The sequence below is a fragment of the Manis pentadactyla genome, chromosome 4, assembly GCF_030020395.1.
Source record: "Manis pentadactyla isolate mManPen7 chromosome 4, mManPen7.hap1, whole genome shotgun sequence".
In the NCBI taxonomy this organism is placed as follows: domain Eukaryota; kingdom Metazoa; phylum Chordata; class Mammalia; order Pholidota; family Manidae; genus Manis; species Manis pentadactyla.
In genome coordinates, this window is record NC_080022.1 from 6,979,982 (window position 1) to 7,002,620 (window position 22,639).

Sequence of the window (22,639 nt, forward strand, 5' to 3'; positions counted from 1 at the left end):
AGCCTAACAACGAGTATACCCAATAGAACAGAAAACCTGTGTTCACACAGAGACTTGTACCTGAACGTTCACAGCAGCATTATTCATGATCGCTACAAAGTGGACAAAGTCCTAATGTGCATCAACTGAAGAATGGATAAACAAAATGTGGTACAGCCATACCCCAGAATGTTATTCAGCAATAAAAAGGAATGAAGGGCTGACAGATACAACAACAAGGGTGAACCTTCAAATCAGCACGCTAAGTGGAAGATGTTAGTCACAAAGATCCACATTGCATTTATAGAAAATGCCCAGAACAGGCAAATCCATAGACACAAAGCAGATTAGCGGTTGCCAGGGGGGTGGGATTGCTAATGGGTACACAGGTTTCTTTTTGGGGTCATGAAAATCCTCTGGAATTAGACAGCAGTCGACAGTTACACACTCTTGTGAATACATTAAAAACTGGACTGAAAGCTTCAAAACAGTAAATCTTATTGTACATGAATTTTATTTTTAAAGAAGACAGGATTAACTGTGCTCCCCCATGAAAATCTCTAGAAGTCAAATACTGACTTAACTGTTTACTATGGCAAATACAATCAGGTCACCTCTATAACTTGGCTCTAAACTGATTTTCTTCATAGTTAAAAAAAAAATCCCAGTATAAATCTTTTACACATCAACAAAAAAAAATCCCTAAAGACTTAAAACTTTGTATTGTCTCATTCATGATAATACATTAAGTTTTGATAAATGACACAATAAAATTAAATCCAATGAGAAAGAAGAAATAGTGACACTTTACTAATATGACATTTTCCTTCAAAGTCTGTACTCGAAGCGTATCTCCTTTCCTGCTTCCTCTGTAACCTCTGGCGGGCCAACTACGGACCCAGCGTCGGGGCAGAGAGCCACCCTGCCTGGGCCGGATCCCGCTACAGGCCAGCTGTGGGGCTCAGAGCAGGTAAGCTGCCTGTTTTGTGCTGCAGCTGCCGCTCTTAAAGTGGGGGGTAGCAGGAAGCATACTTACCTCATAAGGCTGTTGCAAATTAAATAAATACAGAACTATACTTGTAACGCACTCAGAAAAGTGCCCGGACGCTGTACAGGTGTTACGGGAGCTTCGTATCACCACGTATGTAGTGGACGGTGCTCTACCAACAGGGCTGTACACGGCTGACATGTACATGTTGGGGGGCAGACAGGGGCCTGAGGGAGTAAACGCAGAACTCCTGATGCAATCACTTCTTAAAAGGCATGAAATGTCAGAAATGTGTTAAGTCCACTCAAAAACATAATCCTATTAAAGCTACTTGCACAGCACTAAACGTCACACTCCTGAGGAGGAACCGCACATAATAACCAAGTGTGGCATGAGTGGGACGTGTGTGTGTCTACACACACACCCAAAAATCTGGTAGTTACAGAGGAAAGCAAGAGACAATGTTAAAATGGTTTTAAATCTGGGGGAAAACAAAAACAAGTCACCTCACTAGTAGACAAATACTATGTGTTTTTCATTTACAGCACACGGTGCTTCCTCTACTGTCCATCCACTTAGACTTTCTGTAAAAAACCATTGAACAAGTAAAATAAATCGGGGAGGTCTGTCTCCACCACTGACTCAAATAGCACAAGCTGGCTGTTAGGTTACCTTCCTGAAAACGGGCTGTGGTGTGCCCAGGACGAAGGACAAACTCACCTCGCAGACAGCTCTTGACGAACACCTGCATTCACTTCCCTCCATTTACTAGAGTAAAATTAACTTATGATCTGATCTATATGAGTTAACTGAATTTTTCTTATTTGTCCCTAGGCAAACAGACCACACTTCAACATGATAAATTTCATCTGGAAAAACAGTATGCAAAAATACTCTTTAGAAATTAGCTTCACAATGCCAGTTTGGGCTCGGAGGCACCAATGGGGCAAAGCGGCCCATTTCTCCAACAGCTGAGGAAATGACTGTGGTAGACACAGAAAACAGGAGCAGGTCTGATTTGGAAAGTGCTACTGAATGTTAGCAAAGCAGAAACTCTCCAAGGTAATCCTAGAGATTTGTCTCTATAAGTATGCAGGTTAAACCTTAAGAAGCAACCTGAATTAAAAATGTATTAAAAATAAAATCTAAATCAAAAGGATTTCTCTATAAACACATTGCTCAACTTTCCCAAGTAAGTCTTTGCGGGTAACTGAAACCTAGGAAGGGCAAGGAAAATCTTGAGCTGTAATTGCCCAGATCCTTGCCACGTGTGGATCAGCAGCTCCAGGGAACAGGCTAGAAGGCAGAATCCCAGGTCCCCCCAGACCCGCTACACCCAAATCTGCACTTTGACACTATCCTCAGGTGCCCTCTGTCCACACTAGAGCTTGAGATGCACTGGTGTAGATGTTACCTATTTGGTTACACTGAGACAAGGCATATAATGATGCAATTAAATAATTCACATTCAACAAACAGGTTTTTTTTTTCAATTACTCCAACTATTAAGGGGAGAAAATGTGGTACCCAGGAGCCACAAACAACCCCTTGTTATCACACCTTTTCAGAAAGCCTCAGAAACAATCAGAATGGGGTATGTAATTAAAATGCTTTACCTCCAGTCCAAATTTGTCAAGAGTAAATAAAAACCCACGTTCATACCTGCAAAACGCAGAGGTGCGTCTTTATCCAGGGCAATCAGCGGAGGGTCGAGGAGCACTGTGTTGTCATTTTCCGTAACGATGCCATGATAGGTGGGCTCAAGCCACGGCTTGTGCTTGTTAACTGTGTTTTTAAAAAGAAAAATAAGAAAGGAAACAGGCCAGGTTAGAAGTACTATTTGAAACTCAACTGCTTTTGAAGACATACATCTATTATTAAAATAATAAAATTCTCATGAGTCTGGAAGGCAACGCTTGTATTTTTTCATTGCCAAGTTTGCTATGAAGACACAACTAGAAAAACTGCTCTGGAAGTAAAATAAAAGGAAAAAGACTGATGGCTATTGGCACACTATCCCCGCAGCCTAATGGAAAAGTTACAAAGAAAAATACATCACCAGCTCTTTATGACAACAGTAATACAACAGTAGTACTTATTTAAAATTAGCATGACAAGTAGAAATGTAAAACAAAGACACAAAACACAAGACTGAACAGGAAGATGGCGGCGTGAGTAGTTCAGAGGAAATCTCCTCCCCAAAACATGTATTTATGAAAATACAATAAATACAACTATTCCTAAAAGAGACACCAGTGGATGCAGTACAACAGCCAGGCTACATCTACATCTGCGAGAACTCAGCATCACACGAAGGGGGTAAGATACAAGCCGCAGCCAGGCGGGACCCGAACGCTCCCCCACCGCAGAACCCAGCGGGAAGAAAGGAGTCAGAACGGGGAGGGAGTGAAAGCCCAGGACTGCTAAACAACCAGCTCTAGAAATCCGCAACCAGAACGCAGACACAAGGTGCACGGGGTGCTGGATATTAGAGAAACGGAAAAGCAAAATCTATGGGCAGGTCCCCACAACCGGCGCCCCTGAGACAAAAGAAAAGCAAGTGCTTTCTGCAAGTCTTAAAGAGACAGGGACCCCATAGCTGGACGAAGTTGTCCCGGCAGCTGGGAATACCGGGGAAGCTTAGGCGCCCTAAACAGAGGCAGTGCAGCTCTGAAGCCCCTTACAGGACTAGGCAGCCTGCCAGTCGTTCCTCCAACTGGCGCAGACCCCGACACACAGGCCCAGTAACAGGAGAGTGGGAGCGCGCACTGGGGGCGGAAGAGCTAGAAGGAACCGAGAGCAGATCCATGCGCTGCTGGGCTAGCCCGCAGCGGCGCGACAAAACAGCCCGGGCGCAGCTCGCGCGCACCGGCAGCAGTGAAGCCAGAGCCCAGTAGAAGCCTGCGCGGAAAAACCCAGCGTGCACCAGCAGCAGAGCCAGAGGGGGCAGGCGCGCTCCCAGGAGCCGACTGGAATCCCAGCCCAATGCACAGCCGCCCGGGCCAGACCCAAAGGCTGCTGCTGTCACACAGCTGCCCGGCAGGGTCGCTGCTAGCACGGAGGAGCGCACCTGGCGTGCCTGCCACTCCCCACAGGGCTCCGCGCTGCTCTGACGGACACCCTGCCCACAGCAGCTTAGGCGATTAACCCGGTGGCTGCTCCAGGAGTGCAGGTAGCCGTCACAGGCAGTGGAGAAGGGCAAGGCATCCAGCAAGCAGGAAAGGACTTTCATCTCCCAGCTGACACACCCGCAACCTGCCTACAGCCTCTGCGATCACCATGAAAAGGCAAAAAAATCTGGTCCAGACCAAGATAGTTAGACCTGAGAAAGGATATGCAGAGGCAGACCTAACCAGTCTCCCTGAAAAAGAATTCAAAATAAAAATCATAAACATACTGACAGAGCTGCAGAGAAATATGCAAGAGCTAAGGGATGAAGTCCGGAGGGAGATCACAGATGCCAGGAAGAAGATTACAGAAGTGAAACAAACTCTGGAAGGATTTATAAGCAGAATGGATAGGATGCAAGAGGCCATTGATGGAATTGAAATCAGAGAACAGGAACGCATAGAAGCTGACACAGAGAGAGAGATAAAAGGACCTCCAGGAATGAAACAATATTAAGAGAACTGTGTGATCAATCCAAAAGGAACAATATCCACATTATAGGGGTCCCAGAAGAAGAGAGAGAAAAAGGGATAGAAAGTGTCTTTGAAGAAATAATTGCTGAGAACTTCCCCAAACTGGGGGAGGAAATAGTTGCTCAGACTACAGAGGCACACAGAACTCCCAAGAGACGGGATCCAAAGAGGTCAACACCAAGACACATAATAATTAAAATGGCAAAGATCAAGGACAGGGACAGAGTATTAAAGGCAGCCAGAGAGAGTAAAAAGGTCACCTACAAAGGAAAACCCATCAGGCTATCATCAGACTTCTCAACAGAAACCCTACAGGCCAGAAGAGAATGGCATGATATATTCAATGCAATGAAATAGAAGGGCCTTGAACCAAGGATACTGTATCCAGCACGATTATCATTTAAATATGAAGGAGGGATTAAACAATTCCCAGACAAGCAAAAGTTGAGGGAATTTGCCTCCCACAAACCACCTCTACAGGGTTTCTTAGAGGGACTACTCTAGATGGGAACACTCCTAAAAAGAGCACAGAACAAAATACCCAACATATGAAGAAGGAAGGAGGAGGAAAAAGAAGGGAAAGAAATAATCATCAGACTGTGTTTATAACAGCTCAATAAGCGAGTGAGGTCAGACAGTAAGGTAGTAAACAAGCTAACCTTGAACCTTTGGTAACCACAAATCTAAACCACAAATCTATTGCAATGGCAATAAGTACATATCTTTCAATAATCACCCTAAATGTAAATGGTCTGAATGCACCAATCAAAAGACACAGAGTAATAGAATGGATAAAAAAGCAAGACCCATCTATATGCTGCTTACAAGAGACTCACCTCAAACCCAAAGACATGCATATATTAAAAGTCAAGGGTTGGAGAAAGATATTTCACGCAAACAACAGAGAGAAAAAAGCAGGTGTTGCAATACTAGTATCAGACAAAATAGACCTCAAAATAAAGTAACAAGAGATAAAGAAGGACATTACATAATGATAAAGGGCTCAGTCCAACAAGAGGATATAACCATTATAAATATATATGCACCCAATACAGGAGCACCAATATATGTGAAACAAATACTAACAGATTTAAAGGAGGAAATAGAATGCAATGCATTCATTTTGGGAGACTTTAACACACCACTCACCCCAAAGGGGTGATCCACCAGACAGAAAATAAGTAAGGACACAGAGGCACTGAACAACACACTAGAACAGATGGACCTAATAGACATCTACAGAACTCTACACCCAAAAGCAACAGGATACACATTCTTCTCAAGTGCACATGGAACATTCTCCAGAAGAGACCACATACTAGGCCACAAAAAGAACCTCAGTAAATTCCAAAAGACTGAAATCCTACCAACCAACTTTTCAGACCACAAAGGTATAAAACTAGAAATAAATTGTACAAAGAAAGCAAAAAGGTTCACAAACACATGGAGGCTTAACAACATGCTTCTAAATAATCAATGGATCAATGACCAAATTAAAATGGAGATCCAGCAATATATGGAAACAAATGACAACAATAACACAAAGCCCCAACTTCTGTGGGACGCAGCAAAAGCAGTCTTAAGAGGAAGGTATATAGCAATCCAGGCATATTTAAAGAAGGAAGAACAATCCCAAATGAATAGTCTAATGTCACAATTATTGAAATTGGAAAAAGAACAAATGAGGCCTTAAGGTCAGCAGACGGAGGGACATAATAAAGATCAGAGAAGAAATAAATAAAATTGAGAAGAATAAAGCAATAGAAAAAAATCAATGAAACCAAGAGCTGGTTCTTCGAGAAAATAAACAAAATAGATAAGCCCCTAGCCAGACTTATTAAGAGAAAAAGAGAGTCAACACACATCAACAGAATTAGAAACGAGAAAGGAGAAATCACGACGGACCCCACAAATACAAAGAATTATTAGAGAATACTATGAAAACCTATATGCTAACAAGCTGGAAAACCTAGGAGAAGTGGACAACTTTCAGAAAAATACAACCTTCCAAGACTGACCCAGAAAGAAACAGAAAATCTAAGCAGACCAATTACCAGCAACGAAATTGAATCGGTAATCGAAAAACTACCCAAGAACAAAACCCCCGGGCTAGATGGATTTACCTCAGAATTTTATCAAACATACAGAGAGGACATAACACCCATTCTCCTTAAAGTTTTCCAAAAAATAGAAGAGGAGGGAATACTCCCAAATTCATTCTATGAAGCCAACATCACCCTAATACCAAAACCAGGCAAAGATCCCACCAAAAAAGAAAACTACAGACCAATATCCCTGATGAACGTAGATGCAAAAATACTCAACAAAATATTAGCAAACCGAATTCAAAAATACATCAAGAGGATCATACACCATGACCAAGTGGGATTCATCCCAGGGATGCAAGGATGGTACAACATTCGAAAATCCATCAACATCATCCACCACATTAACAAAAAGAAGGACAAAAACCACATGATCATCTCCATAGATGCTGAAAAAGCATTCGACAAAATTCAACATCCATTCATGATAAAACCTCTCAGCAAAATGGGTATAGAGGGCAAGTACCACAACATAATAAAGGCCATATATGATCAATCCACAGCTAACATCATACTGAACAGTGAGAGGCTGAAAGCTTTTGCTCTAAGATTGGGAACAAGACAGGGATGCCCACTCTCCCCACTGTTATTTAACATAGTCCTGGAGGTCTAGCCACGGCAATCAGACAACACAAAGAAATACAAGGAATCCAGATTGGTAAAGAAGAAGTCAAATTGTCACTATTTGCAGATGACATGATATTGTACATAAAAAACCCTAAAGACTCCACCCCAAAACTACTAGAACTGATATCGGAATTCAGCAAAGTTGCAGGATACAAAATTAACACACAGAAATCTGTAGCTTTCCTATACACTAACAATGAACTAATAGAAAGAGAAATTAGGAAAACAATTCCATTCACAATAGCATCAAAAAGAATAAAATACCTAGGAATAAACCTAACCAAGGAAGTGAAAGACCTATACCCTGAAAACAACAAGACACTCTTAAGAGAAATTAAAGAGGTCATTAACAAATGGAAACTCATCCCATGCTCCTGGCTAGGAAGAATTAATATCATCAAAATGGCCATCCTGCCCAAAGCAATATACAGATTCAATGCAATCCCTATCAAATTACCATCAGCATTCTTCAATGAACTGGAACAAATAGTTCAAAAATTCATATGGAACCGTCAAAGACCCTGAATAGCCAATGCAATCCTGAGAAGGAAGAATAAAGTGGGGGGGATCTTGCTCCCTAACTTCAAGCTCTACTACAAAGCCACAGTAATCAAGACAATTTGGTACTGGCACAAGAACAGAGCCACAGACCAGTGGAACAGAATAGAGACTCCAGACATTAACCCAAACATATATGGCCAATTAATATTTGATAAAGGAGCCATGGACATACAATGGGGAAATGACAGTCTCTTCAACAGATGGTGCTGGCAAAACTGGACAGCTACATGTAAGAGAATGAAACTGGATCACTGTCTAACCCCATACACAAAAGTAAACTCCAAATGGATCAAAGACCTGAATGTAAGTCATGAAACCATAAAACTCTTAGAAGAAAACATAGGCAAAAATCTCATGGACATAAACATGAGTGACTTGTTCCCTAGGCAAGGGAAACAAAGGCAAAAATGAACAAGTGGGACTATATCAAGCTAAAAAGCTTCTGTACTGCAAAGGACACCATCAATAGAACAAAAAGGTATCCTACAGTATGGGAGAACATGTTCATAAATGACAGATCCGATAAAGGATTGACTTCCAAAATATATAAAGAGCTCACACGCCTCAACAAACAAAAAGCAAATAATCCAATTAAAAAATGGGCAGAGGAGCTGAACAGACAGTTCTCTAAAGAAGAAATCCAGATGGCCAACAAGCACATGAAAAGATGCTCCACATCGCTAATCATCAGAGAAATGCAAATTAAAACCACAATGAGATATCACCTCACACCAGTAAGTATCGCCATCATCGAAAAGACAAACAACAACAAATGTTGGCGAGGTTGTGGAGAAAGGGGAACCCTCCTACACTGCTGGTGGGAATAGTTCAACCATTGTGGAAAGCAGTATGGAGGGTCCTCAGAATGCTCAAAATAGAAATACCATTTGACCCAGGAATTCCACTTCTAGGAATTTACCCTAAGAATGCAGCACTACAGTTTGAAAAAGACAGATGCACCCCTATGTTTATCGCTGCACTATTTACAATAGCCAAGAAATGGAAGCAACCTAAGTGTCCATCAGTAGATGAATGGATAATGAAGATGTGATACATATACACAATGGAATATTACGCAGCCATAAGAAAAAAATAGATCCTACCATTCGCAACAACATGGATGGAGCTAGAGGGTATTATGCTCAGTGAAATAAGCCAAACGGAGAAGGACAAGTACCAAATGATTTCACTCATATGTGGAATATAAGAACAAAGGAAAACTGAAGGAACAAAACAGCAGCAGAATCACAGAACCCAAGAATGGACTAATAGTTACCAAAGGGAAAGGGACTGGGGAGGGTGGGTGGGAAGGGAGGGATAAGGGCGGAGAAAAAGAAAGGGGGGCATTACGATTAGCATGTATAATGGGGGGGCATGGGGAGGGCTGCGCAACACAGAGAAGACGAGTAGTGATTTTACAGCATCTTATTACACTGATGGACAGTGACTGTGAAGGGGTGTGTGGGGGGGACTTGGTGAAGGGGGAAGCCTAGTAAACATAATGTTTTTTCTGTAATTGTAGATTAATGATACCAAAATAAAAATAATAAAACACAAGACTGATGAGAATACAGCCAATGACTGTAACATCTTCCTGTATTGACGGATAGTAAACTGCACTAGTGGGGTGAGGATTTAGTAATATGGGTAACTGTTGAACCACTGTGTTGTATATTTGAAACCAACATAAGACGAGTATAAACGACACTTCAATAAAAAAAAGAAACACTACTTTATAGGATGCTTCAAGTTACTGGGATATATTGGGGACTACCAAAAGAATAAAATGTGATCACTGCAAAACAAAAACAAAACAACCCCCCCTCCCCAAGATTGATGAATATAAAATTACAAATAGAAGGTGTTAGGACTAAATGCAAACTTTCTGAAAAACTTCACTCAAAACAGTGTGTGCAAACAACCCACTTAGGAGTCAATGGACTTGGGGTCAGATTCCAGCTCCCCTCTATTATTCGCTGCATGACTTGAGTGTGTAACTGGCCTCTTGACCTCAATTTCCTCCTCTGTAACCTAGGGACAGCTCCCAACACACAAAGCAGGGCGGACCACTGCAGCAGCGATGTTTTCCTTCTGGGTTGGACACGAGAACTGCTGCTTTTGTTTTTAATGTGAGAAATGTTGCTGGGGCAGTCTGCTTACCTGAGAAATCCGACCTTCGACCTTCGGCTCCTGTCATTTGTTCTCCCGGGGGCCTGGCTCCCCAGGCATGGGGGTGGGTGGGGGGTGGGGGGTGTCCTGTGCCAAGTGCCTCTCTGCATTCCTATCTCCACCAGCAGGTTCGGGGCAGCTCAAACCTCCTCCTTCCCTTTTTACTTTCACCCGTGAGTACTCACATCATACCCTCAGGACACCTATTAACCACGGGGCACTTCAATTAAGTGGATCTAAGTAAACACAATGGTATGAAACTTTATCCCCAAGCAGGCGGTATCAATTTGTGGTATAAACTACCCAGATTCTTTCTCATAAGTTTAAGTCAATCTCCAGGTACCTAAGACTGAATTTAAATGTTCACCCACCTTCTGGACAATGCTGCAGTGACGGGACATTACTTTCCTGCTATCTGTGAAGACCATTAGGCGGACAGGAGACTGTGACGTCAGCCTCACCTGCACCTGCGCCAAGGGCGGCAGGCTGGAGGAGCACGGCTCCGGGTAAGGTGGAGAATGCGCAGGCACCTGAAGGTCCAGGTTTGAAAGGGAAAAAACAGCCACCACCGCTCTGACCAAGTGATGAATTTACCAGACGTTTACACATGCCTCGCCCGAGCCGACTGCAAGTCCTCTGCCTTCATTTTCAAAGTAGATCCAGACCCACTGGGAGTTGGTGTTTAATGGAATAGAGTCTCAGTTTTACAAGGAGAAGAGTTCTGGGGATTGGCTGCACAACGATATGAATGTGCTTAACGCTACTGAACTGCACACTTAAAAATAGTTACAATGAGAAATTATACCTTATGTGTATTTTACCACTTTTTAAAAAACTACACACACGCACACACACAAAATAAATCAAGATGCAGCCATTTCTCACCATCTCTGCTCTCACCTAGATGATCATAAAAGCCGAGGACCCAGAGTCATTCTTGCCGTCCTGCACTTCTCCCAGGGCAGCCAAAGGGCCGCTTCAATAACAGCGCTTCCCCAACGCTATGCTCTCAGAGCCACTTTCACTGAAAACGTACTAAGGACCCCAAACTGCTCTTGTTTACATGGATCTATCACTTATTGATTAGCATTTACTTACTGAAAATAAAAACCAATAAAAATTTTATTATTTATCAATTTTTAAACAAACCTACTATAAAATAAATAGTTTTATGAAAGTAACTGTTTCTGAAAACAAGTTTTATGAAGAAGAATGACAATTACATGTTCGCAACCCGTTTTACTGTCTGGCATGTTCACAGCCAACATGGGGCAGCCAATACGCTGCATGACTACACATCATGCAGCCTCCAGAAAACTCGAGTGTGCCCTCGTGAGAGAAAGGAAAGGCCAAGTAATACCCTTTTCTGTCTTTATCGTTAAAATAGCCTGGCCCTCTGGAAACCCGACAGTCTCAGGGGCCTCTTCACCTTACTCCGGGTCTTGCCCAAACCTTCCCTCCCCCGACAGTGGTGGCGGCTGCCGCGCTGGCCCCCACTTGCCTTTCTTCTGCTTGTCAGTGCCACACAGGCAGGGCGGGCAGTGGTGCCAGCCGGGGACCTGCAGGTCACTGGGCTTTTTCCACGGGCCTGTTTCCTCCTCTCTCAACTGGGGAAGGCAAGGCACCCACCACCCAGGTTGTGCGATCAAACCAGTCACATGTACAATGCTTAGGACACCGTCTGGCACCCAGTAAATGCCACAGCGTGCTGGGTTGCTACTTGTGCTCCTCCGCGCACATGCACACACACGCAAAACCTCAGATTCTGGGAGGGTGTGACCCTCTGCCCTCTGTTAAACACCAGTGCCCTGGGCTGCACTTTGTGTCTCATCCCACAGGAACTACATGGCAAATGAATGAGTGTATAAGGAATCTCATATAAAGCAGAAATAAAGTCATCCCCTGCATTGTAAATTCTCTCATAGGGAACAGTTTTGGTGCTGAGAACTAAAAAACAGGTATGATGTGGTTGGTGGTTTAGACCTTGTAAGGTGTTTTTTTATTTTTTGTTTCTGGCAGGTGGCTGTTCCAAGCAAAGGAAACTAGAGAATGTGAGGCATCGTATACAGCAGCGAACACTGAGGGAGCTGTCCGGGAACGCAAGCTGTGGTTAGACTGCAGAGGGACCTAATGTGAAACCAAACCCCGGTCCTAGAGACCAAAAATGTAACAAGCCTTTGGAAAACATCTCCCTTCACAAAAGCTGATCCCGGGACAAGGTGTGCCTGCCCTTGTCCTTCCAGAACAATCCCCAGGACAGTGGTGAGTGACCTGGTGCAGTGCTCTGCGGGGGACTCACCGTCTGCTGCAGCCTTTGGTCTGGGAGGGTGCCACTGAACATGGAAAACAACCCTACTCTGCAATCCGGTTCAGTGTTTTACCTAATTGAGAAACTCGCCATCCTCTCCAGGTACCTTGTTAAGCCAGCTATGACGCAGGCTGGAGCACCGCCTGGAGTTACAGATGTAATACAGATAAACAGGCCATTTTACAGACACAAACTCCGAATCCCCCATTGTTTGTCGCTAAATGCTCACTTTAAAACACAGAAGCTATTTACTACTTTTTATTTTATTACATCAATTTATTACAGCAGTTTACTATTCATGTACTATTAGTAGCCATATTTGATTCCAATCTGTTTTCATATTTAAGGTTTTATTAATAAAATCAAAAGCACAGCAAATAAAACTGAAGATTATTCTACTATGTGAATCCATAAAACTGAGATTTAAACTGAGTGAATTTATTAACTCAGTAGGATTGGGAAATACCACACAAAGCAAACAATAAACCTACAATAGGTCGTAATGTAAAATATGTATTTCTGCTGCCCTACTGAAAAGGCCTGCAGCTGAACATGGCTGATGGTTCAAGGTGAAAACTACTTTTATAGCTATATTTCCAGGAACTTTATTTTCCTAGTATTCTCATTTTGTAACTCAAGATTTCTAAACTGCTCCTTTAAGCTGGCAGTCGAATGAAGAGATCTAGTCAGTTCCAAAAACTGAACTTTTAAATATTTAATAAATGATATGTTTAATATTTCATCACAGTCAATTGGCAGTATAAAATATTTATAGAAATGAGTGACTGATGTTTCTGTTATCATCCAAAAAAAAAATCACAAGTGAACACAAGAGACTACCGGCCTGAAATCTAGGAATACGTCACCTATGTTGAAAGTTTTTACCTGATTCACTGAGTCATATTCTAGACTCATAAAAAAGCCACCGAAATTGTAAATGGCATTAGTATTAATTAAACTCATGAACAGGCACATGCCTATTATTTCAGGACATGGCTAGTTTTTGTGGTTGTGGTAGATTTTAATCTTTAGAAAATGCTGCCAATTTAAAGATCAAGATGAAAAGAATACAATGGTCAACTTCAGGATTAACTTTAAATATAAAACTTATGCTTCCCTAGGTCATCCCAACTCTGGGAGCTAATGAGAGGCCGGCGCCTTGTCCACATCACCCAAGTCATGGATCCCGGCAAGGTGGTTCCAAAGCCGGCAGTGGCCTTGATGACCCAGCACCACCATCAGTTCCTCTCATTTCTTCACACAGAGTAACCCACTGTTTTCAAAAGAGAAGCTGATGTGTGCCCCTTCTCTCATTCCAGAACACCTAGGTTGGTCATATTGGACCAATTCTGACATCATAATAATAAGTAATGATAGCTGAATGTTTAAGAGATTGTAGGCATTTTACAGGTAAATCCTAAATGATCCTACGTGTTTTGTTTGCAGATTCCACTTTCACGCTCGGTCCAGCCAGAGGACCTGCAGTTAAGGAACACGGCCACTAGGTGGCGACAGGCGCCTTGGCGTCCACGCTGCAAACTATGAGGCTTAAAGAAACCCGGCTCTTCACTGCTCAAGGAGCGGAAGGTAATTGTGCTACCCCAGCCCTTCATTAAAGATGATATGCACAGAAAAGTCTCTTAAATTATGTAAGTACAACCAGTTGGTTCTTTTTTTTTTTCTCAAGAAGATTCAGAATAACTAAAATATTCACATAATTCCAATATCAAAATTTAAAAAGACATTCGCGCGGCCTGTCCCCCGTCACAAATTCTGATTCAGATCAGACCATCCACGGTCCTGCAAACCACCTTAAAATCAAAGGTCCTTTCAGCTTCACATTGCCAGACTTAGAGTTTGTTTCGAGGACTCTCCCCTGAACACCCGCTCTGCACCAGCACGCTGCGAGGTGCTGGGCTCTCGCGGAGCCAAGCCACAGTCCATCAGGGAACACAGACCCATCAGTGACCACCCACATTCTGAAATGATGTGGTAGCAGTGACTCTACAGCACCTTACTGCGCTGATGGACACTGACTGCACTGGGGGGTGTGGGGGGACTCGATAATATGGGTGAATGCAGTAACCACAGTGTTGCTCATGTGAAACCTGAGCATAAGATTGTATGTATCAATGATACCTTAACAAAAAATGAAATAAAATAAAATGACGTGGGTAATAACTAAAGGGTTATGAAGTGTGCTTCAAAAACAAAACCTAGAGAAGGGAACAACTCCCTCTGTGCTGGGATGCAGTCTCTTGTGTCAGCAGAGACCAAAGGGAAGAGAGAGTCACACCTCAGATGGGCCAAGCCCCACACTAGGGCGCAGAGGTGAACGCCCCGGAAGGTCCCCCCAGTGAGGCTGAACCTCCACCCAGAAGGCACACAGAGTCACTTCTGCTCCTAACTCATGGGCCTGAACTAGTCACATGGCACCACCCAAACCCACCGGGCCAGGAAGTGTGTGATTCTATGTCGTGTCTGGGAGGGAGAGCTGGGAAGATGTGAAACCAAGTCCAAGGACCACCTAGAGGTTTCTTGGGTGTGAGGGAGTACTTTTTACAGAATAAAAATACATGTAAGGTACAATGGTAGAAAAGGACCTGGCTCACTCAGGGATTAGCAAGACTGTGATAAATATGCGGCTCTGCAAGCATAAGGAGGTGCAGCCGGGGAGGGGCTGGGCCCGAAATTCAGAGTAACAGAGTGTGCACCCCTCTTCTATGCTACACCAAGAATCTCTCCCAATCTCTCTTCAGACAGGAAGAAGCTGTGAAAAGATTTAAACAGGGTGTCTGGTAGAAAAGGCAGGAACCCTGCAATCAGACAGAACTAAATGAATTGTTTCTGACTCACTAATTAGGTGCAGATTTAACCATGTACTTAATGTGCCTGCTTCTGCACCATAGGTCAGGAATGGGACCTTTGACAACGTTGTTTTGAGGAAGCCACTCAATGCCTGCCACATGGGTGCCCAACAAATATTTGTTGATAAACCATAAGCAAGAGCTATGTTTTAGAAATAACTGAAGGGCAGAAAGCCCAGAGCTAAGGATACTCAGGAGGCATCCCCATGACGTCCTCCCTATCACCGTCTTCCTAAACACAACCTACAGTTAAAGTCAATCCCTACAGTCCTCAGACCCTAGAGAGGCCTGATTTTATCTCTTTTAGAGATAAATTATACAGAGAAAAATTATACAGAGTAATACTAGTAAGTGTGAAACAAAAAACAAACAAAAACCCTGTTTTTTTTTAACCACACTTTCTAACCAACCAAAATAACACTGCATGAAATTTATAAACAATAGTTCCTTTCAGCTGAGGTGATTCCTAGTAATCGTTCTGGTTAAGATAGCATCAATTTCCTCTGACTTTGTAAAATACATTTTTAAGATTACTCTTGATTTTTGTTCTCTAAAACTGAAACTTCCAAAGAACCTCTAGACAAATTCTGTAAGCACTGGTTTAAGGACTTCTATGTCACGTTCCCAAATAAACTTAATATTGAAGTGTTTGAAAAATCTGTATGTATCAGGTATTATGCAGACCAGGGTCAGCACTACTGACATCGAGCCAGGTCATTTCCAGTTGCGGCACGGCCCTGCATTTAGCAGATCCCTGGCCTCCATCCACTGGATGCCTGCAGCACATCCGCAGCTGTGACAACCACAAACGTCTCCAGACGCTGCCCCAAATCCCCTGGGGCCCAAACACCTCACCAGCTCCCTTGAGAACCACTGACTTAGATTCACCTCCTTAAGGAAAACCAAGGTTTTCCATATAAAACCACCTGTACACTTCAAAACAGCCAACTTTATAATGTATGTGTATTACATTAACATGAAGTCCATTTTTAAAGTAAAATCACATTTCAGTATAAAATAAATCCTAAATTAAGCAATCCAGCAATTAATCTTTTTAATGGTACAGGAAAATGTTTCTCATGTTCATTCACTTCCCACCCACCCTCTTCTGCTATGCGAAGCATGTCATGTTAAGCACTGACATTTTGTAAAAGGTGAGAATGGCAACCTGCCAGGGAAGGCGGACGGCTGGTCACTCAGATGGGCCCTGGCTGAGGAAAGGCCCTGCAGATCTGACGGAGGGGTTGCCGCAGTGCACGCACCATTGGCCGCGATCGCAGACAGAAGAGCTACCCTGGGCACCACCTGCCAGGGAACACGACGTGCACAGGGCAGGGTCACCAGGCGAGACTAGACAGCAAGAGTGGAATGAGGAGCCTCAGACGGGCTTCTCCCAAGTTCAAACTGCACCCTACGTCCAAGGCAGGAGGCAGCCAAAGGGGAGGCAAGGGAGAGGCCTGATGCTGCGTGAAGGACGCCACCTGCTTCCGCGTGGAAGTGACAGGAACGGGGCAAACGGGATCAGGAAACCAGCTGAAGAACTGTGCTGCGAGGGCAAGATGAGAAATGGCCGGCGTTGAAGCAAGGCTGTGGGTAAGTGTCTAGGCAGCCGCAGCATAGGGCTGGCCGGACAGCCGTTCCCACGTGGGACTGAAAGGTAAGGAGGAGTAGGTGCTGGGGAGAGCCCAGGAACAGGGGATTCCTTCTTTATCCTTTCTTCCGTCCCCGGTACCCTCTGTCCATCCACCCACCCACCCACCTTTACTGAGCCCCAGGTAGTCTCCTACATGCTGAGGAAACAATGATGAATGAAACAGTCCATGCCCTAATAGAGCGTATGTAACAGTTGATTGAATTATTAATTGTAAGCATATTCTGCAAAGGAATTCTTAGGGAGCAAAACCACACTTTCTATAATAACAACTTTCAAAGCTTAAAGGAGGCATTCTAATTATTCCTCCAAATTTCGAACAATTTTTTTTTAATTGAGGCAAAATACACCACATAAAATTCACCATCTTAACCATTTTTAAGGTTCAATGGTATTAAGTACATTCACATTGTTGTGAAACCATCCACCCACCTCCAGAATGCTTTTCATCACGCAAATCCAAACCCCATCCCCAGGGCACACTAGCTCCCTAAGCCCCTGGCACCCACCATTCATTCTCTCTCCATCTGCCTAGTCAAGGCACCCCAAGAAGTGGGGATTTGTCCTTTTTATGATTAGTTTATTTCACATAGTATCATGTCCTCAAGGTCCATTCATGTCAAAACAAGTACCACAATTCCCTTCCTTTCAAGGCTGGACAGCATCCCACTGCACACACACCCATTTCTGTTTATCCACTCACCCATCAGTGTATACTGGGGTGGCTGCCATTTCTTGGCTATTTTGGATGATGGTGACATGAACATGGGTGTGCATGTATCTCCTTGAGACCCTGCTTTGAACTCATACGGGGTACCCACAAGTGGGACTGCTGGGTCACACGGCAATTCTACTTTTAATATTTTGACAAACTGCCACACTGTTTTCCATAGTGGCTGAACCATTTTACATTCCCACCAATAACACACAAGGGTTCTACATGTCTCCACATCCTCACCAACACTGGTTTATTATGGTTTTTGATAGGAGCCATCCTAATGCATGTGACCAAACAAGTTTCATGCCAAGTTTTTATGTTTTTATATGGCATAAGATACAAACTCGGCAAAGATCTGAATGTAAGTCATAAAACCATAAAACTCTTAGAAAAAAACATAGGCAAAAATCTCTTGGACATAAACACGAGTGACTTCTTCATGAACATATCTCCCGCGCAAGGGAAACAAAAGCAAAAATGAACAAGTGGGACTATATTAAGCTGAAAAGCTTCTGTACAGCAAAGGACACCATCAATAGAACAAAAAGGCATCGTACAGTATGGGAGAATATATTCATAAATGACAGATCCGATAAAGGGTTGACATCCAAAATATATAAAGAGCTCATGCACCTCAACAAACAAAAGTGAACAATCCAATTAAAAAATGGGCAGAGGAGCTGAACAGACAGTTTTCCAAAGAAGAAATTCAGATGGTCAACAGACACATGAAAAGATGTTCCACATCGCTTGTCATCAGAGAAATGCAAATTATAACCACAATGAGATATCACCTCACACCAGCAAGGATCGCCACCATCCAGAAGACAGACAACAACAAATGTTGGCGAGGTTGTGGAGAAAGGGGAACCCTCCTGCACTGCTGGTGGGAATGTAAATTAGTTCAAACATTGTGGAAAGCAATATGGAGGTTCCTCAAAAAGCTCAAAATAGAAATACCATTTGACCCAGTAATTCCACTTCTAGGAATTTACCCTAAGAATGCAGGATCCCAGTTTGAAAAAGACAGGTGCACCCCTATGTTTATTGCTGCACTATTTACAATAGCCAAGAAATGGAAGCAAGCTAAGTGTCCATCAGTAGATGAATGGATAAAGAAGATGTGGTACATATACACAATGGAATATTATTCGGCCATAAGAAGAAAACAAATCTTACCATTTGCAACAACATGGATGGAGCTAGAGGGCATTATGCTCAGTGAAATAGGCCAGGCGGAGAAAGACAAGTACCAAATGATTTCACTCATATGTGGAGTATAAGAACAAAGCAAAACTGAAGGAACAAAACAGCAGCAGAATCACAGAGCCCAAGAATGGACTAAGAGTTACCAAAGGGAAAGGGACTGGGGAGAATGGGAGGGTAGGGAGGGATAAGGGGGAGAAGAAGAAAGGGGGTATTATGATTAGCATGTATAATGTTGGGGGGCATGGGGAGGGCTGTGCAACACAGAGAAGACAAGTAGTGATTTTACACCACCTTACTATGCTGATGGACAGTGACTGTAATGGGGTTTGTGGGGGGAACTTGGTGAAGGGGAGAGCCTAGTAAACATAATGTTCTTCATGTACTTGTAGATTAATGATACCAGAATGAATGAATGAATAAATAAATAAATAAAAAGACACAAAGTCGGACAATGAATCCCCCATACCTGAGTCTCAGCTACTACAGTTATCAACAGGGCGCCAATCTTCTTTGATTTATATACCCAATTTTCCTACCACCAATTTCAAGTATTTTTAACAAATCTCAGACATCATGTAACTTCACTCCTCAACACATCAACATACATTTCTAAAAGACAGCGACCCTTTTAAACCATAATGGCATTATCACCTTAGAAATTCACAATAATTATTTAATATCATCAAATATCCAGTCAGGATTCATACTTAACCTGCTTGTTCTGGTATATCAAATAATTCAACTCAATTCATCTCTGTGATGCTTCACTGTAAATTCTACTGCTATGAAAGAAAAAAACTTGAAACCACCAATCATCCTTAATAATGTTTAAGTGGTTCCCACAGCTTTCCTAATTTTTCTCCACCATTAATTATACTGTCTGTTAACTAGGTATTTTGTAGCTGTTATCAAGTTGAGAGTTCCCCACTATTCTTAACTTGCTGAGTTTTTCTCATGAATGGATGTTAGATTTTGTCAAATGCTATTTCTGCATTAATCGATATGATTGTGTGATTTTTCTTTTTTAACCTGTTATGGTGGATTATCGATTTTGTCAATGTTGAAACAGCCTTGTGTACATGGAATAAATCCCATTTGGTCCTGGCTTTTAATTTTTTTTTTTATTAAGGTATCATTGATATACACTCTTATGAAGGTTTCACATGAAAAACATTGTGATTACCACATTCAGTCATATTATCAAGTCCCCCCCACACCCCATTGCAGTCACTGTCCATCGGTGCAGTAAGATGCCACAGAGTCACTACTTGTCTTCTCTGTGTTACACTGTCTTCCCTGTGAGACCCCCACACCAAGCGTACTAATCATAATACCCCGCAATCCCCTTCTCCCTCCCTCCCCCACCCTCCCCTACCCCTCCCCTATTGGTAACCTATAGTCCCTTCTTGGAGTCTGTGATACTGCCTGGCTTTTAATTCTTTTTTTTTTTATTGTGAAATGCATGATTTATTTTTGAAGATAATCCACAGACGTGCAGACAACATAGTTCTGATCAAAGCTCCATACATGTCTCTTGAATTCAGTTGATTTAATGCATTATTTGGTTCTTTGGTCTGTTTTAGTGTTTGCACGTTTTTATTTGTTTCTGAAACACAATTCCTCACTATTATGCTCTTTATTCAGATTTCTTACTAGTGATGATCATGGATTTTTTTTTTTTTGAGAGGGCATCTCTCATATTTATTGATCAAATGGTTGTTAACAACAATAAAATTCTGTATAGGGGACTCAATGCACAGTCATTAATCAACCCCAAGCCTATATCTCAACAGTCTCCAATCTTCTGAAGCATAACAAACAAGTTCTTACATGGTGAACAAGGTCTTACATAGTGAATAAGTTCTTACATGGTGAATTAATTATTTTTATATATTGTTGGATTTGATCTGCTAATACTTTACTGAGAACATTTTACAACAGCTTTTCTGGGAGTGTCATTTAAAAAATGTTTCATCAATAATATATTTCAATTCACTTTTTGACCTAAAAATTCTACCAGCTTAAATATATCCAGTTTTGCATACTCAATATCAAATATAACATGTATACACTGAGCACCAATTACATCCTAGGCACTTTGTGTACTCAATTTTGCTTACCAGTAAGACTGATTTTCTAAGACAAACAGCTACAAAATTAGGCAAGAGACAGCAGCAGTCGCAATGCTATTTTTGAGAAATCAGGGTGTGATGATCTCAAATGTGCTTTTAAAAATTAGGATTAAAAAAAAAAAGGCAGCAAAAGGGGAACCCTCCTACACTGCTGGTGGGAATGTACATTAGTTCAACCATTGTGGACAGCAATATGGAGGTTCCTCAAAAAACTAAAAATAGAAATACCATTTGACCCGGGAACTCCACTCCTAGGAATTTACCTAAAGAAAACCACTTCTCAGATTCAAAAAGACATATGCACCCCTATGTTTATCACAGCACTATTTACAATAGCTAAGATACGGAAGCAACCTAAGTGTCCATCAGAAGATGAATGGATAAAGAAGAGGTGGTACATATACACAATGGAATATTATTCAGCCAGAAGAAAGAAACAAATCCTACCATTTGCAACAATATGGACGGAGCTGGAGGGTATTATGCTCAGTGAAATAAGCCAGGCGGAGAAAGACAACTACCAAATGATTTCCCTCATTTGTGGAGTATAACAACAAAGCAAAACTGAAGGAACAAAATAGTAAGACTTACAGACTCCAAGAAGGGACTAGCGGTTATCAAAGGGGAGGGGTGGGGGAGGGCAGGTGGGGAGGGAGGGAGAAGGGGATTGTGGGGTATCATGATTGGTGCACATGGTGTGTGTGGCATCACCGGGAAGACAGTGTAGCTCAGAGAAGACAAACAGGGACTCTGTGGCATCTTACTATGCTGATGGACAGTGACTGCAATGGGGTAGGGGGGTACTCGATAATAAGGGTGAATGTAATAACCACATTGTTTATCTTGTGAAGCCTTCATAAGAGTGTATATCAATGATACCTTAATAATAATAATTTAAAAAGGCCAAGTGGGATTTAATGCTTCTGATATTAAATCAGGCTTAAATATAGCATCCTCAAACCTGAAGACAAATTGGAGCTCTGTTGCTGAAGTGGCAGCGAGAACCTGATGGAAGCCACGAAGCCCCTTCCCAAGGAAAAAATTAAAAAACAACAAAACACTTGGCACGAGGTTTCAGGGGCTTCAGATACCTGCTGAAACCAGTCCAGGCTAAGAATCACTATTCCAAAATAGTGAAACCTCTATTAACTGACCCTAAGAAATCCGGCACCTTCATCTAGCACCTCAATGCATCCAGAAATCAAATCATAAAACTATGTTTTCTTTTATGCTCAGGGTTCTCAAATTTTACCTCTACGGATGGTCTTCCTTGACAGTTCACTGGAGACTTCCTCACGTGCCTCCCCAGCAAACAGACCAGAGAGGAACAAATAAGGTGCGACATTGTTGCTGCATTTTTAAAGGGTTTAAAGGCTAGTGACACAAAAAGGTTGGAAAAAAGTAACAAAGAAGTTACTTTGAAGCTGAAATGACAGACTATGCTTTGATAGTAAAGACAGAAACATCATGCTTTATTTTTAAAATAACAATTTCCAAGAGGGTTGCTTCCCATCTTGCTCCCCTAATTAATTTTACTGATGGACATCTTTGCTACACTACTCAGGAGGTCACCTAATTACATTCTTACATCACTGTTCTGAGAAAGATGAAGAGGAAACAAGATGGATGGATGGACAGATCAGAGGGACATATGGACAATACAAGAATGTCTTTCTTTAAACAA

The 22,639-nt window shown here is 42.3% G+C and overlaps 1 protein-coding gene and 1 long non-coding RNA gene across 5 annotated transcripts in view; both read right to left on the reverse strand.

The window, feature by feature from the left end:
* Positions 1-22,639, reverse strand: part of CLSTN1 (calsyntenin 1) — a 74,477-nt gene that overhangs the window by 32,864 nt on the left and 18,974 nt on the right. For all 4 annotated transcript variants that reach the window (XM_036925260.2, XM_036925262.2, XM_036925263.2 and 1 more), the window contains exon 2: positions 2,630-2,752. In XM_036925260.2, coding sequence (XP_036781155.2) covers positions 2,630-2,752 — 123 coding nt within the window. The remainder of the gene's footprint in view (positions 1-2,629; positions 2,753-22,639) is intronic.
* Positions 475-1,852, reverse strand: LOC130683300 (uncharacterized). Its single transcript, XR_008996883.1, has 2 exons — positions 1,640-1,852; positions 475-1,551 (listed from the first exon to the last, which is right to left on the reverse strand). It is a non-coding gene; the product is annotated as an uncharacterized LOC130683300 (long non-coding RNA).